General features: G+C 24.8%; 1 protein-coding gene across 1 annotated transcript; it reads left to right on the top strand.

Annotated features, from left to right (window-relative positions):
* The first annotated feature begins 301 nt into the window (after nucleotides 1-301).
* LOC122855693 (balbiani ring protein 3) lies at nucleotides 302-17,137 on the top strand. The gene is made up of 9 exons (XM_044157243.1): nucleotides 302-618; nucleotides 9,022-9,176; nucleotides 11,345-11,778; nucleotides 11,849-12,395; nucleotides 12,472-12,721; nucleotides 12,791-13,059; nucleotides 13,195-15,048; nucleotides 15,130-15,587; nucleotides 16,012-17,137. The coding sequence occupies exons 2-9, from the start codon at nucleotides 9,080-9,082 to the stop codon at nucleotides 16,165-16,167; spliced, it is 4,065 nt and encodes a 1,354-aa protein (XP_044013178.1). The 5' UTR covers nucleotides 302-618; nucleotides 9,022-9,079; the 3' UTR covers nucleotides 16,168-17,137.
* Nucleotides 17,138-17,842: the final 705 nt, after the last annotated feature.

Raw genomic sequence — 17,842 nt, 5'->3', positions numbered from 1 at the left:
TTAAATAATAGAAAAACAACAAGTATTATTTAACATTGATAAAATTTATTTATATATTTGATTTTGTTAATTTATGGATAATTGGAATGGGGCATAACATGCAAGTGGAATTGAAGAGGGTCAACGGGCGAGCCTTATTTTTCATTCCCTCTTTTACTCATTTTTATTTATTTTTAATTATTTTTTTTTTTTTTTCTCCTCTTTCACAACTCTCTTTTTTGTATATATATATATTTAACCACACATATCCCGCGCTGGCGTCGCTTGCTAAACCATGCTTCTCTCAATTCTGGCGTGCTTGTTCGGATCCAGTCTATCCAACGACGTTGAACCAAAAAGCCGCTCTGGTGCTCACACGTGAATGATCAAACGTGTCGTGTTATAAACCACTTTCATATTATAAACCAATATCAAAGTCAAAAATTCTTTTTAATTTATTAAATATTTTTATATTTAAAAAAAAACTATAAAGTTAAAAATTCATTTTTTAATTTAAATATTTAATTTAAAATTTATACAGTGTGTTTTTTTTTGTTTAATTATTATTTTTTAACGTTATTTATATTTTGGATATTTACGTGAAATTTTTTTTTAATTTCACGCTGAAAAAAATACAAGGTAAATTTTTTTATTATTAAAATTAATTAACAATACATTTATCGATTTAGAAATCGAATTTTTACAAAAAATAATTAGAGCAATATTTTTACATTTAGAAAATCCTATTTAAAAATATTTTTATTAAAAAAAAGTTAACATTAATCATTTAATTTAATTAAAAATTACACAAAATATTAAATTTTGCTATAATTATATTTGACAAATATTTTATTAATTAACATTTAATTTAAATTAAGCTATTTCAAAAATTATCGAAAAAATTTCACTCCAAATATTCCCAAATTAAAACTATAAACTAATTAAATTTAAAATGACAATATGTCAAAAATTAAACTCAATCTAAATAGCAAAAAAAGAAAAAACTTAATTTGTACTAAATTATAAAAATAAATATTTAAATTACATTAATATACTCCAATAATTTTAATGGAAATTTAAATTTTTCTATTTTAAAATTAATGCAGATATATTTGAATAAGTACAATGAACTTTTTTTTATAATAAAATGTATATTGAATGACAATTGGTTGACAGATATATCGACAGTTGTGTTACATTCAAACTATTCAATATTGCATACATATGCAAATCTATAGAAAATATGTTGTGAAAGTTTTTTGTATATATTGGCGTTTTTGTATAGTTTCTGAGATTTCGCGCGGTGTTATACATCGACCTATCGGAAGAGCGACAATAATAAAATACACACAAACACACTCACAAACGCACGAGTAAATAAATAGTATTTGAATTGAAAAGGGTTGGTGGTTGGGGGGTTAAATCACCAGTGAAAAAGTCATAGGGTGGTTTGAAAAAAAAAGGAGGCTATGCGGATTTGAGAAAATAAATAGTTTTCTTTTATCTTTTGCGACATGGTTTTTATATATAAACCAATGAATTTCTCAATTGTCAATGTGATATATATTTTTTTTCTAGTAATATACACATTTTGTCAGCGGGTTAAATAAATTTTTTTTCTTTTGTATTATTATATGATAATGTTTTATAGATAATGGAGAAGAAAAGTGCCATTGAAATTCTTAACAGCACACCATATGAATAATGCCAAAGTGAAAATTTATTTTCCACGGTTTACTTTTAGCCAGAGAGAATATGAAATTAACCAGCGCGTGTTAAACCGCCTGTTACCATCAAAAAGAAAAAAATACACTTATTAATAAAGAAAAAAAAAAGTAGAAAAATTATAACAATGAAAATTCTTTGAGAGAAAATTTTTTCATATTTGAATAAAAAACATAAAGATGATTTATTTATTATCTGATTTAAAATTTTTTTCAAGTGGTTGAAAAAATACAAAAGAAATTTTGAATATTAAATATTTTTTAACATTATGTTATTATTATTATTATTATTTAAATAAATATTGAGTAAAATAATTTTAAATATTTTTTTTTTGTTATTTTATTTATTTTTGTATGATATGAAAATTTTAGTTGAATAATAGTTAGATTGAATTTTCAAATAGACATGTCAATGTCCCTTATCGTTGTTATTTTTTTATATTTATTTTTATTTATTTATAATATTTTTTCAACACCCATGGGAAGAGGAAAATAGAAAAAAAAAAAAATTCAAGTGCCAGGATACTTTGTATTCCCATCTCGAATCGAAACCGACGTTTCGAAATTTTTTTTTTTCTTATTAAATTTATTTTTCTTTGCTCTTTTATAAAATTTACGATTTATTTATTTGATTTTGTTTTTTTATTTATATTTTTCTTGTATATATAAAGTATTTTTTATTATTATATTTTGACTGTTTGCTTGTTACATCCTGGACTACCAATGGAATATCCAGTGAATCAAGTACGTGACTTAGGCGGGCGTGATTCGACCATCTCGTTTTATTTTATTTTTTTTATATTTCCCCCTAATGTCCCCCTTCAAATTTCAAACCAACTAGAAACTTCAAATGAAAGTCGAGTGAATGCACAAGGGAATCAGGCGAGATTAAGACTTTGTCGTGAATTAATGCCTTGCGCTCGTTCTTTTGTGTCCAAAGAAATATATTTCTTTTTTTTTTCTTCTTCTAATTGTTTGATTTTCTATCAAGTTGTAAATAGTGCTTTAGTAAAAACTATTGGCAATGTTGTCAGTCGTTTGACAATTTTATTATTATCACAGTTAAAGAGATCTAATAAAAAAATAAATTTCAATTGAATTTAATTTTAAATATTTTATTTATTTATATTCATTTTGGAGCAGTATTAAAATGTCAATAAATTAATTCGAAATTGTTGCTATTAATTTATTGTTAGATAAAATTTTTTATTATAACATTTGACATTTTATTTATTTATTCGAATTTTAATTGAATTTTAAATATTTCATTTATTTTTTCATTTTATTTTTGGAAGGATAAAATGATAATAAATTAATTAAAAATTATTATTATTGTTAAATAAAGTTTATATGAAAATTTGGAGTGTGATATTGGAGTGTGAATAGATTCAGTACTGTCCATTTGCTGTCCAATTAAATTGCTTCAATATAACCAACATGGAAAAAGAAGAACGATATCCGGATTCAAGGATTCATGTACTCAACAATTTTATCCAATAACACTAACCCAAATAAGTAGACAACCAATTCAATTTTACATTGGGGAAATTACATTCTCGAGTTTTCACTATATTGCTTTTATTGATTATTAATGTGTCCAATAATTTGAAATTTATATTTTTTAAATGCAGGATAATTATTACAAGCATTAGTGGAAATTTTCATTTATTTATATAGCTTACTTAAAAAGCTCGAGTAAAAGTTTTACCCGTGGGAAATTTAAAATATTTTTTCGAAAATCACAGAGAAATTTATTCGACGAAATAAGTCTAAGGAAATTTATTTCACCGAAAATATATGGAGAAAAGTCTCAAGAAAAATATGAAAATTCACGAGCCATATTATTCTCATAATTTAAATAATTTCTATTAATTAACAATAAACATTTAACAATTTTTTTTAATCCTCAATACTAAATATAATATTATTTATTTCATTTTAAAAAATAAAAAAAACTATATATTTTAATTTTATAATTATTTATTATTAAAAGTTTTAAATTGGCAAACTTTTTATCTGATAAAATTTATATTATTTAATGATAATAAAATTATTATTGTTATAATAAAAAAAAATTTTAAAATATAAATTAAATAAAATTGAATTTTTTACGATATCAATTTTCAATTTTTTAAAAAATTTATATATTATTTTATTTTTTGGTCATTTCAAATGAAAACAAAAAAATACCAATCGTAAATTTTTCATTTTATGTGTTATTTCATCAGATGAATTTTTTTTTCGTTAAATTTTCCCAGCAATATTTTCGAAATATATTTTTTTTAAAATTTTTTTCATCATATCGATATTGTTTATTGATAACTCCCCTATATGCTATTGTATATATATATATTTTCTTCATTTCTTAATATTTTTTTTATAGCTATTTATTATTTATTTATATATTTTTTTATATATTTTAGCAACGGTATATATGGCCCTCGAGATTGCACAAGGTATATATAATAGTTTTGCGGTTTTAGTGTACATCCCCCCAGGGCGATCACAATGTATACAACAAGTTTTACGATGGATATAATACCGTAAGAACGTGTGTGTGTATAACGGGTTAACCCATAAGGTGAATTGCTATACTGCTTATTTTAAAAAATTTATATTTTTGTTATAAATAAAATACAAAACAATAAAATACAAAAAATACAAAAAAAAAAAATCCCTAAAATAAAATTTTTAATATTACTTTTAAATTATTATTATAAAAATAATAAAAATAATTAAATAAATTACATCATAATAATTGAATTAAAAATCATATAATTAATCTAAAAAAAAAATTTAATATAATAAATTTTAAAATATTAAAAAGTGCAGGATATTTTTTGTATTAATATTATTTTTTTTTTTTTTTATAAATATATTTATATCATTTTTTTAAATTCTTATTCACACTTGTTGTTGTGTTACACTTTTTTCATCTTTTTACCGGCGTCATGTATGTCCGGAGAATTGTTGTGTGTACTATTTTTAAATTTTTTTTTTTTTCTACCATCGTCTCTTTCATCTCGTTGTATACCTGGAGGCATGAACTCACATGTATATTTTATATTCAACGACTGTTTGTTGCCCCATGAGCCCCAGATGTACCAAACAAATTCGACACACACATTCATACATTGACCATCTACAGTAATGTTCACGTAAATCTCCATACTCAAAAACGCAAACAATATATGAAAAAAAAAAACAATTTATAAAGGTATAAAAAATTCATGAACGTGGGCAACAAAACATGTTGGATAAAGGGACAAACGACCACATATACAGTTATACTGCATATTGTAAATTTTATATCGTATCCATTTTTCACATCTTTGTTTCCCAATTCCGCACAATATGTGAAATAAAACGAGGCATACCAAATCGTGGCTAGTCATGAATCAAATATTATTCAAAATAAAAAAGTAAATTATTTAAAAAAAAAAAATAGTTTTATATATTTTTCGTTGTGTCAAATATATTTTCACGTGGTAGTTTGATTTATTATCATTAAAATAACAAAATAATATACATGACAAAAAAAAAATTGATTAAAAATTTTTTCATTTATGAAATTGATAAAATAGAAAAAATATAAAAATTTTATTTTATCTTTTCTATTGTAGTTTTTATTATTTCATTTTTTTTTTTGCAGCTTTAATCGTATTTCGATTATCTTTTTATTTGAATTTTTCGAAAAAATTCAATTTCGATTATAATTTTTTATTTCTATTTCGATTGCTATTAATCTGTTTATTTTATTTTATTTTCTTTTCATTGCATTAGGGTTTTATTTTTCTGTAGAAAAATTTCATTTCAATTGTATTTTTTTTATATATATTTCGATTGTGTTGGTAATTTTTTTTTTCGATTTCGATTATGTTTTTTTTTGGTAGCTATTTTTATTTTCGACATAATATTTTTTCGATAAAGATGTTTCATTTAGGAAAGTTAGAGAGAAACGTGTGTATGACGTGAATTGTCGACAATAGAAAGTCCATACGGTTGATTGGCCAAGATCCGGAAGGAACACGATGAGCATGAAATGACCTACATCCGGTTGATTCTTATTGCATATATATATATATATACAATATACATGTTGACAAGTAAATACATACATTACATGTTGATTGACGTATATATGATTATGTAAACACAGATCAGTAGTAGCACATGTACACAGCTCTACTCATGCTACATGACGAGTCAGCACAAGACCAGTCAGACAATGCGAATACAATTATTCATATCATCATAGATTGTTAATAACAATATCAATATATCAAATCTAATTAACATATATACAATTTTTTCATAATTATAACAAGTAAAGCAATGAAACAAAATGTATGTAGGAAATATTGATATCTGCATTGATAAATAACCGATGATTATTTTTTTTTTTAATACATATAATTTAGTCAATCGATAAAATTGAAATATTTTTCAACAATAAAAAGTGCAACGAAACAAAAAAATAACATCGAGGAAATATTTATTGGTCAATAACCGATGCATCAAATTATTTTCTCGATAGAAAAAATTTTTTTTAAAGGACAAAGATCATTGTGATAAGGACATTATAAAAACAAGGATGATATTTATTTTTTTTTTTTTTGATAATTTTTTGCACTCAAGAGCAGGAAGATGATGGAAATAATAAAAAAATGATAGAAAAAAAAATATTAAAGTTGATTTGCTTGGAAAATGTTGGAGAAAAAAAAATAGAAAAATAGAGGAAAATGATGAGGATGGAAATTGGCATGTCTGAGGGTCGACTGGAAGAAAATAAAATTCTCTGAGATATATCGATCCTGACGTTTTCAAACTGTGTTATATTATGTGAGATATAAAAATTTATATATACCTGGTGCATTTTTATTTTTATATTACAAATTTGTTATTATTTTTTTATTCGTCAAATTTTTAGTAACAATTTCATGACATATTTACCAATCTTTAAATAGAAAATAGGTATATAAAACTTTTTTTTATATAATCAATTTTTGATGAGAAAAAAAAAACATATTTGGCATTTTTTTACTGAGTAATTTTATGACTCAACATGATGATGACTAATGACGTCAGGTATTTTTTTTTTTGTCGTTAACATTTCTCTTAACCTAATTTGTTTGTAAAAATATATTTATAAAAATTAAAATATTCCAAATTATAAATGGTAAATAAATTCAAGATTTTTAAAATAATCATCAAATTTATATCTAGTTTTACCAAAGAAAAAATAACGAGAAAAATAAAGATAAAAAATAATAATAATCTTGGCATGTTTAATCGACCAGCTCAAGAGTATACCCTCAATTTTTTTTTCCTTTGAAGTATCGTAAAGGAAAATAATAAATAAAATAACTACCAACAAAAAAAAAAAAAAAAAAAATCACAACAATTTAATTAAAACCTTTAACAATAATCCCTCTTTAATTTCAAAGAAAACGTAAAAGATAAAACAATTTTTTTTTTCAAATTTAAATAATATTACAACACAAGTGAAGATGAAAAATATTTTCAAAGCAGTTATTCCATCAGTAAACCTTGAGTAAAAAAAAAAATAAAATATATAAAATACACTAAAACCAGACAGAAAAAAAGAGTGGAAATGCGAAGAAAGACAAGTGGTCTCTCGAAGTGGTATAAAAGAAAAAAAAATAATATCGAAACAATATGAAAAGATGAAAAACACAAGTACATCTAAGAAAAAGTAAAATAAAAAATATATATAGATAAATGAATAAAAAAAAAAAAAAAAAGTTATAAAAACAAAAATGATAAATAAAAATGTAAAAATAAAAATAAATAAAAGTCAAAAATATTTTTTATTCAGTCTCCACAGTAGTTCATCATAATGTCTCATGAATAAATTCAGTTCAGACAAGATGAAACATTTGAATATTAAATAATTCGTTGGTTGCAGATAAAATATATATACATATATTCTTTATTATAAAATATAGTTAAATATATTTAAATATTAAAATATATTTTCATGAATTTTAACATTAAAGTTTTTTCATTTGTTTTGTGTCTCTTTCCACAGTACCAATTGAAGCTTCTTTCTCGAGTCAGTGAACTGACTACTGTGTACGCTTGTTAAACTCTTGAAAATCCTCAAAGACCTCTTCACCAATGTTCGAGTCTCAACGGATTCGATCTAATTAACTGTACTGCTACTACTACTATAGACTACACTATCACCCTCTTTAAACCATCAACTCCACACACCCCCACAGCCATCCCGTTTACTTATTTTAAATAATCTTTTTTTAAACTACTACCTAGAAATCTTTATAGATTTTTTTGCCGATTTTTTTTTCACCAATTAATTTTGATGGGCTATTTTTAAGAAAAATCATCTGTCACCAGGTTCGAGTGATGTATACTTTGGTCAGCAAATGTAATGAAAAAAAAAAATTACAAATTGATGATTGGATCTGTTTTTAACTTGATTGATTTTTTTTTTTATTATTGGGTAATTAGATTTGGCAATAAAAAATTTACAATTAAATGAAAATGGCTAGTTGTTGATTTATAAAAAAAAGAAAATTTTTTTATTTTAATTGTTGATTTGGTGTTGATATTTGGTAAAGATTTGTTATCGAAATTTATTACAGAAGAAAGGTTGAATTTCAATTGATTCAATGGAAAAAAAATCAATTGAAAAAGGCTATTTTTAAACGTAGGAAGAAATTTTGATGGTTTTTAATTATCAATACATTTACAAATAAACTTTTTCAATTAATTTTATTCAAATCAAGCCACTCAAAATGCCACCAACTAAAACAAAATAAAAACAATAAAATAATTTATTTTATTTACTTTGATAAATATTTTTTAATTTAATTAAAATAACAAAAAAAATATTATCGTAATCATGATTTGCAAATTAAAAATAAAATAATCATTCTCGTCAATCAAAAAAAAAAAATTTAATTATAAAATGGAAGTAAAAAAAATTGGAGTAAACTTTTTTTTTTATTACAGTCTGTAAAAAAAAAAATAATAATTATTGAAAATTACCGCAAAGTGTTTTTTACTTTTCGAATGATGATGATGGTGATAATTTTTTGTATGAATTAAAAAAAATGTGGGTGAGTTATAAAAAAAAAGAAACAATGAGTTGAGGTCTTTTATAATTTAATTAAACTTTTGTCTCGGTTTATTTTTTGTTATACAATTTGTACTTAACCCCTCGAGCAATTCAATCAACGTGTTTTACACTTGTATTTATTTGTTATTTTAAAACTTTGTATTTTTTTAAAAATATAACGATTCGTTTATCATTGTTATTTTATTTTTTTTTCAGGTGTCAAAGAGAAGATCTCATTATTAAAAAATATAACCGGCAATTTGATGCGCTGAGAATGCCCGAGGATTCACGTCACCGTCGTGACGCCTCGTTGCTGACGACGTTAATTATAATTTTTGTCATCTCAACCTTGACATCAATTCTCCAAGCAGGTAATTTTTAATTTTTTTTTTTTAATTCAAACAAATTGACATTTTTATCCAATAATAAAACATTTTTTTTTGATAAATTATGTACAACGTAATAATTCATTGTCGAGGATATACTAAAATAGAAATTATGTTGATATTTTTTAAAAAAAATTATCATAAAAAATATATTAAGAAAAAGGCTTAATTAAATCAAGGGTAACTCTTTTCTATTTTGGACTTTTGCCAAGATTAAAATTCACCACTTAATTAACGGAATAAAATAAAATAAAAATAAAATTCGTAACATTAGAATAATTAATGAAATGAAAGTAATATTAAAATTTACTCTAAAAGTAAATTATATAAAATTCATAATGGTTTATTATTTAAATAAAAAAATAATATAACCATATTATTTAAATTTTTTATTTTAATAATTACTTCCACCGTAAATAACTCTGGTTTTTTAAAAAAATAATTTCAATCACGAAAAAATTCATTTTATACCAACAAAATCTAAAGAAACCTTACGAAAAATATCTGGGAAAATTACATAATGGTTCTGGAATTCTTCCGTAAAATATTTCCGTATAAAATCAATTTTTTTCATCGGAAAAATTCAGTAGAAAATCGTGCAAGATAAAAACCCACACTCTTTATTTTTGTAAAAGAAAATGATAAAAATTACTACGGGTTTATAAAATTATTTTATAAATCAATTTATTTATTAAATTCATTGACACTTTGTTGTTGTTAAAAAGGAAAAAGAAACAAATCCAAGACTCTTTATATACCTTGATTTAATTCTCATTATATCCGGTTGAGTTAAAAAAAAAAGTAAAAAAAAAAAATATATCCACTTGATACACATAAATACTTGACCTATATTTCTCATCTCTAATTCCACATGAATATATTAAACGGAAAAAAAATATCTCTCGATTATTCAAAGGTGTTTGACGTATTCATATATTAAATGCTTAAACACAAGTCTCATCCAAGATTTGACCTAAAAATTATTTTAATGATGATAAAACTCAATTTAAAAAAAAATAATTTCATATAATTTTTCACCTAACCGTTAGTAAAAAAAGAAAATAAAAAATTAAATAAATAAATATACTTAATAAAAAAAAAAGAAAAAAAATTAAGTTTAAAGAAAAAATGAATAAATAAAAAACTATCCTACATGATGATAGTGTAAAAAAGTTAAATGAAAGAGAGTTAAAACAAGTTGTCATAAAAAAGAGTTGAAAGATTTTTTTTTCATATATTTAACTTGAAGTGAAAAGTTCACATCTAGTTTTTTTGAAAAATGAAAAAAAAAAGTTTTATTTTTTTTATTTTTTATAGCTGTGTCATTGTTATACCTGTAAAATTTTTCTTTCAAAAAATGACTGTGCCATATATCGTATGTATTTAACTTTGCAAATATGTATAATAAAACTCGAGGATAATGTATATACCAAGCTTTTAGCTCTGTTTTAAACAATACCTCTATTTTATATAAAAAAAAAATTATAATGAAACATTTTATTTATAAAACATGTATGCAAATGACTATGTGCACTTTTGGTGAACAAGAAAATGTCATGTTGTTCTGGTAATTAGGAATGTGCAAGTGGTTAGACAAATGAAATTTGGGTAAAACACAAGTCAACAACGAGGTCGACAAGTTTACTATATTCATACTATAAATTGAAACCCACCATGAATTTTAAATCACGAATGAATTTTAAACAATGTTAATATATTTCGAAAAAAAAATTGTCGAAAAAAGAAATTCATAATTATTTTACATTTCGATTCGCTATTTTCGATTTCGAAAAAATAACAAATTAAATATTTAAAATTTATAATAATGATAATAACTAAATCAGGGTAAAATGTATTTTTTTTTTTTCAAATTATTGGTTCGTGTAATACCGGAGTAAGTGTGGCAGTAGGATGCGATTAACCGTTAACTTGGACTCCAGCTATTTTTATAATTTTTCACTGTAAAAATTAATTTAAAAAAAAAAAAAAATGCTCTACTAGTTATTGAAAAAAAATAAATAATTTAAATAATTAATGAAATTATAATTTATTTGTCATTCGATAATAATTATACATGAAAATCATTCTTTTTGTTGAACGATTTTATTGAATGAAAAAAGATTTTAATTAATTACGTTTCTTTGTTTTTTCAGAGCCATTGTTAAAGACTGCAGGAAGATGTCCATCATTAACTGAAACAAGCTATTGTCCATCACGTGCAGCACCATGTAGTTTTAGTGATTTTGAATGTTCAAGTCCAAATGAAAGATGTTGTGAGACAGTATGTGGTTTACGTTGTGTACAAGGTGAATTAACTGGTTGTGAACAACTTGCAATTGCAGCAACAAGACGTTCACGTGGACTTGGTAATAATGGACAAATACAATTTATACCACAATGTAATAATGATACTGGTGAATTTGAAAAAATTCAATGTGAAGTATCAGAAAAAAATTGTTGGTGTGTTGATGAATATGGTAGTGAATTAGCTGGTACAAGAGCATCTGGAAGAGAATTTGTTGATTGTAATAATCCAAAAATATGTCAAGCCCATTCTTGTCGTATGTTTTGTCCACTTGGATTTGAGGTTTTTATTATAATCATTATTATTTATTTCAAAAACTAAATTATGTATTAAAATTAAAATTAATTTACAGATTGATAAAGAAAGTGGTTGTCCAAAATGTGAATGTCGTGATCCATGTCGTGGTTTTGTATGTCCAGGTAATGGTCAAACATGTGAACTTATTGAATCAATATGTGCACGTCCACCATGTCCACCAATACCAAGTTGTCGTAAAGCAAAATCATTATCAACAGTATGTCCACGTGGTGAGCCATTACAAATAACTGATACAGCAAGACCATTTTTATGTGGTATAACACCTGGTAAACCAACATGTCCACCATTGTATACTTGTCAAGTTGAAAAAAAACAAGAATACGGTGTATGTTGTCCATCAAGTAATAAATTTGAAAGACCTGGTACATGTCCAATAAATGAACCAATTACTTGTGGTAATATTTGTCAGCATGATTTAAATTGTCCTGGACCACAAAAATGTTGTAACAGTGATAAATGTGGTGGTCGTGTATGTTCACATCCAATTGGTTTGAGTCGTTGTAGAAAAAATCGTATGCTAGCTGAAATGTTGAGTGTATCAGAAAATGAAGGACGTGGATATGTGCCACAATGTAATCTAGGTAATTTTTTATAATTATTAAAATAGAAAATATTGAAATTGTTTAATTGTGTTTTTGTATTTTTGATTTTATTTAGAGGGAGAATATGAACCAAGACAATGTTCAAGAAATGGTTTAGTTTGTTGGTGTGTTGATAATGAAGGACAAAAAATTTCTGGAACAATGGGACCATCTGAAAATGTAACATGTCAAGTAACTGAATCACGAGGTCGTTCACTTGCACCAGTATCTTGTGCATTACAACAGTGTGCTCAAGTATGTCAGTATGGTTTTAAAGTTGATGAAGATGGTTGTTCAACTTGTGAATGTGATGATCCATGTAAAGGGTAAGTTTTAATTATAAATACATAAATAAATAATATTAAAACATATATTGTTTAATTTTATAATTACAGATATCCATGCCCAGAAGATCAAGAATGTACACTTTATCGTGAAAACGGCTGTCCGGATTTTCTTTGTCCAACAAGACCTGAATGTAGACCAAAAAAAACTTATAAAAGTCCATGTACAACTGGTGCACCATTGATTGATGACAGTGGTAATGCAATTATATGTTCAGTCAATAATACTTGTCCTGTTGCTCATGATTGTACATTAGTTCCTGATGCTGGACAATCAGTATGTTGTCCAGTTACAAGTTTCATACAAAAAGCACCAACAAGTAAGTAAAAAAAAAAAAATAAAACTAAAATAATAAAATTAACTTACAAGAAACGTTTTCTACTAAACCGACAAAATTGTTCCCCGAACGATCATAAAAACAACAACTTTTATAATATATAATTTTTGTTTTTAGTGTGTGAATACTTGAGGGATTTTAATGAACGTATGGAGGGTACTCGTGAGGGTATGACTCTGGCAATACCATCACCAAAATGTTCCCAAGATGGTACATGGAAATCTCTTCAGTGTAATAATTCAACTTGCAATTGTGTTAATGAATATGGTGTTGTATTATTGAAAAATATAAATACAACATTAATTAATTGTGATAAAATACGTTCAACACGTATTTGTAATAAAATTGATTGTGAGTTAGAATGTCCATATGGTTATATTGTTGATAAAAATGGTTGTGATACATGTAAATGTAATGATCCATGTGAAGGAGTACAATGTGATACACGTGAAACATGTACAATTGTTGATGTTAATTGTGGTGATGGTATAAATTGTCCACAAGTACCAGCATGTCTTGCATCAAAACCAGGACAATGTCCATATCTTGTACCAAGTTCATCAAGTTGTGAGGTACATTGTAGTAATGATATTGAATGTAGTGATAATAAAAAATGTTGTTCAACTGGTTGTGGTACACAATGTGTATCACCATTTGTTGCAACAGCATGTCAACATGCACAAGCTGTTGCTGAACATGCTGCTAGAGAATCTGGTGAACCAGCAAGAAGATCATACATACCAAAATGTAATGATAAAGGCTCATTTGAAAAAGTACAATGTCACATGGGTTTATGTTGGTGTGTTGATAATGAAGGACGTGAAATTGCTGGTACAAGAGGACCAAATAATATAACACAAATATGTAATAAACCAGATATATGTCCAATAATTGAGTGTGATATTGATTGTCCAGATGGTCTTGATTTAGATTCATCTGGTTGTCCAATTTGTTCATGCAGAAATCCATGTAAAACAATTAATTGCCGTGGTGAAAATGAAGCCTGTCGTATGGTTGAAGTTGCATGCAGTGTACCACCATGTCCACCTGTACCAGTATGTTTACCTAAAAAAGATAATCCATGCCCAAATGGATCACCACTTATAACACAAAATGGTGTACCAGCAATTTGTGGACCACATGGAAGACATTGTCCATCAACTCATAAATGTGAATTATCACCACTTGATGAATATGCTGTTTGTTGTCCAAAACCACGTGATGTTTGTTTTGAACCACCAAAAATTATTGAATGTAATAGCAATAATGATATGAATAATACAAAACGTTGGTATTTTGATCCAGAAAAAAATGAATGTATCAGTAAAATTGGATGTTCAATTGGTCATAATGATTTTTCAAGTAAATTTGTTTGTGATGATGTATGTCCAGTATTAACACCATGTGAATTACAAAGAGAAAGAAATTTAAAAAATTCACAAAGAATTAAAAAACCATCATTTTTACCAAGATGTGATGCTGAAACTGGTGCATGGGAATCAGTACAGTGTCTTGAACATGTTGGTGTATGTTGGTGTGTTGATAAAAAAGGTGTAGCAATAAAAGGATCACTTGTACGTGATGAAGAACCAAAATGTAATTTTAGACAAGCAAGAAAAGGTCGTGGTCCATCAGATGACATTGATATTGATCCGGAAATATCAGCTTATATTGAAAATGCATTAGTTGGTGTTGTTGAGCAAGAAAGAGAGGAAGAAGAGGAAGAAGAAGATGATGATGATATGGAAATTGAAAAACATAAACAAGAAGATGAACAACAACAACAAATAAATAGAATTATGGTAACAAGATGTGAAGCTATGAAAGAAAAAGGACATGTACCAACAACTTGTGATATTGATGGAAAATTTGAACCAACTCAATGTGCTGGTGATACTTGCTGGTGTGTTGATGAAGCTGGTAATCAAATAAGTGGATCAGAACCATTTTACAAAGGCACCAGAATGTGTGGTAAGAATTTTTATTGAGAAAAAAAGTTTATATTTATTTTATTTTCAATTGTTTTAAAATGTTTTTTTATTTTTTCAATAGTTATGACAATGATTGAAGCTGTTGAAGTAACACTACGTTTTCCTGGACATTTTATAAGTGATGATACAAATCGTTTTACAAAAGCAACAAGTGATTTATTACGTGATCTTGGTGCAACAATAAAAGACGGTATTGCTGTTGAGCTTGATCTTGATTCAGCAATAATTGGCTTTGAAGTTATTGGTGATAATAAAGTTGATGTTGCATTTCATCTTGAAGAATTAACAAGAAGTAGAAGTTTATCATTACTTGGATCAATTGCTGATGCAACAACATCAAGATTCATGCATAGACCATTATTATTTGAAGCTGAAAATGGAATAATGGCACTTGAACAAAAAGACATGATTAATGATGAACAAAAAAATGATCATCCATCAGCAACTGTTGTCTTAATTACAGCAAGTGCATTTATCATTGGTAGTCTTATTATTCTACTGATGATTTATCGTAAAAAAGTAAATATAAAAAAATGATTTCCTTCCCTGGTAGAAATAATCTCTTCGGATTTCTCCGGATTTTCTACGCAATTCCAGAGATATTAATCTAGAGTTTTTTCGGGTTTTCTCCGGATTTTTTTGGAAAAAAAATTCCTTTTTAATTTTTCGTATGTAAACTCTTAATTCTGGTTTTTTTTATTGATTTTTCCATTTTTTTTTTGTTGGTTTTTTCAAGCGAAAATTCTGGAAAAAATCCGGAGATAATATGAAAATAGTCTGGAGATTACTCCGTAAATATCTCCGGAAGTCTCAATTACGTAGAAATCCGGAGAAAATCCGGAGAAATTTTTTTCACCAGGGTTGTTATTTAATAAATATAATAGATACAGAAAATAAATAAATAAATAAATAATCGTTATGTTAATTTAATTTATATTTTTAGACAAACATAAAATATTGCACACCAAGACCAGTGTCAGCTGAACAACGGTTTTTAGCATACAACAAACAACCAGTCTACATAATATCAGCTCCTGAAAATGATGAAAAAGATAATAAACAAAATTTTTCATCATCTGATAAAATTGCTGAAGCCTAATAAAAATAATTCCTCAATTTATTATTAAACAAATATAATTAACTTTTTTCTTTTCTTGAATTTTTGGCTAAAAAAAAAAAATAGTAAACCTTTGTAAATTCAAGAAAAAAAAAAAATAAATTCATCAATTATTAATTTAGAAAATCAAATTATTATTTGATCTAAATAAATAATACGGCCACGGTAATTTTCCCTGATAATTTCCCGATTATATCTTGACAATTAAAAATAATAATTTATCCGGATATTTTTAGTAAGTGAAAAAAATTAAAAAATGTATTTTTTTTTTTTTTTTAATCAGGGAAAATAACCGGATGCGCCGTAAATCAATATTATCAAATCGATAAATATTTAAAATATATCGAAATATTAAAATAATGTTTTTTTAAGCGAAAATTTTACACATTTAACAATTTTTTTTTTAAAATAACTAAGAATTAATAATTCTTGCAGTTTTTAAATTATTATGTTAAATGTAGATTTTGTAGACGCGTATCGTGTACCCACAAAATGAAAAAAAAAAATGCAAAGTGATAATACATTGTAATGCTTATCGTAATTAATATATTGATAAAAAAAAAACAAACATTATGATTGTCGATCCATAAACTCGATTTATTTTAAGGTGTTTAGGGGATTGTACATATCGATATATAAAAATTTATAATAATTATATTAATCACTTTGTTTAGATAATAATATTTATAAAAAAAAAAATTTATAATAATTAATTAATATCAATAATACTATTCATGAATATTGTTTTATATTTCATTCATCAGTCATCAATTTATTTATTGTATGCATTTAAATCATCGTTATTTAAAATATATATTATAATTATTAGTTTAATAATTTAAATTGAAAATTGTAAATGTAGAAAATTATTTAAAAATTCTTGTATTACATTTAATACTATATGATCGATGCAAGTCAAAAAATAAATAAATAAAATTCGATTTAAAAATATGTAATTTGTTATTATTTAAAAATAATTGAAATTTAATTTTAAAAGTTTCAGGATGATAATATTGAGATGTTGTTGAAATATTGGAAGCATATAATTTGATGAAAATTCCATTTAGAAATTTTTTTTTTCAACAAGTATAATCTGCATCGACAAGTGTTGAATTTCTTCTGCAAGACACAGTAGTCTCAGAAAATATAAAATTGAAAAAAAATTAAAAATAATTGAAATTAAATTTTAAAACTTTCAGGATATCGATATTCATGAATTGTTTAAATAATAAAAGTATAATTTCATAAAAATTCCAGTTAGAATAATTTTTTTTTTCATTAAATATGATCTGCTGAATGACCTGTTGAAATTTGTCTGCAAGTTACGAGAAATATAAATTAAAAAAAAAACTAAAATCTATTTTTTAAGTAGTCTCTTTTGTTTTTAATATTTTTTTATGTCAATAATCATTTGCTAGATGTGTTACTCTTATTTTATTTTTCTCATTAAAAAATAGCTAAATAATAGATAAGGTTTTATACATTTTTCTTATCTAGGCATTCAAGTTATAATTTTGACATATTTATAAATACATCAAAAACAAAAACTAGATATAAAATGAGATTACAAAACATTTAAAGAATTATAAATATTGAATTAATGATATAAAAATTTGAGTAAATTAAATCTAAATTTAATTTTGTTTTTCCTATTAAA

This window comes from Aphidius gifuensis, linkage group LG4 (assembly GCF_014905175.1).
Source record: "Aphidius gifuensis isolate YNYX2018 linkage group LG4, ASM1490517v1, whole genome shotgun sequence".
Classification (NCBI taxonomy): domain Eukaryota; kingdom Metazoa; phylum Arthropoda; class Insecta; order Hymenoptera; family Braconidae; genus Aphidius; species Aphidius gifuensis.
This window is presented reverse-complemented; position numbering and strand designations above follow the sequence as displayed.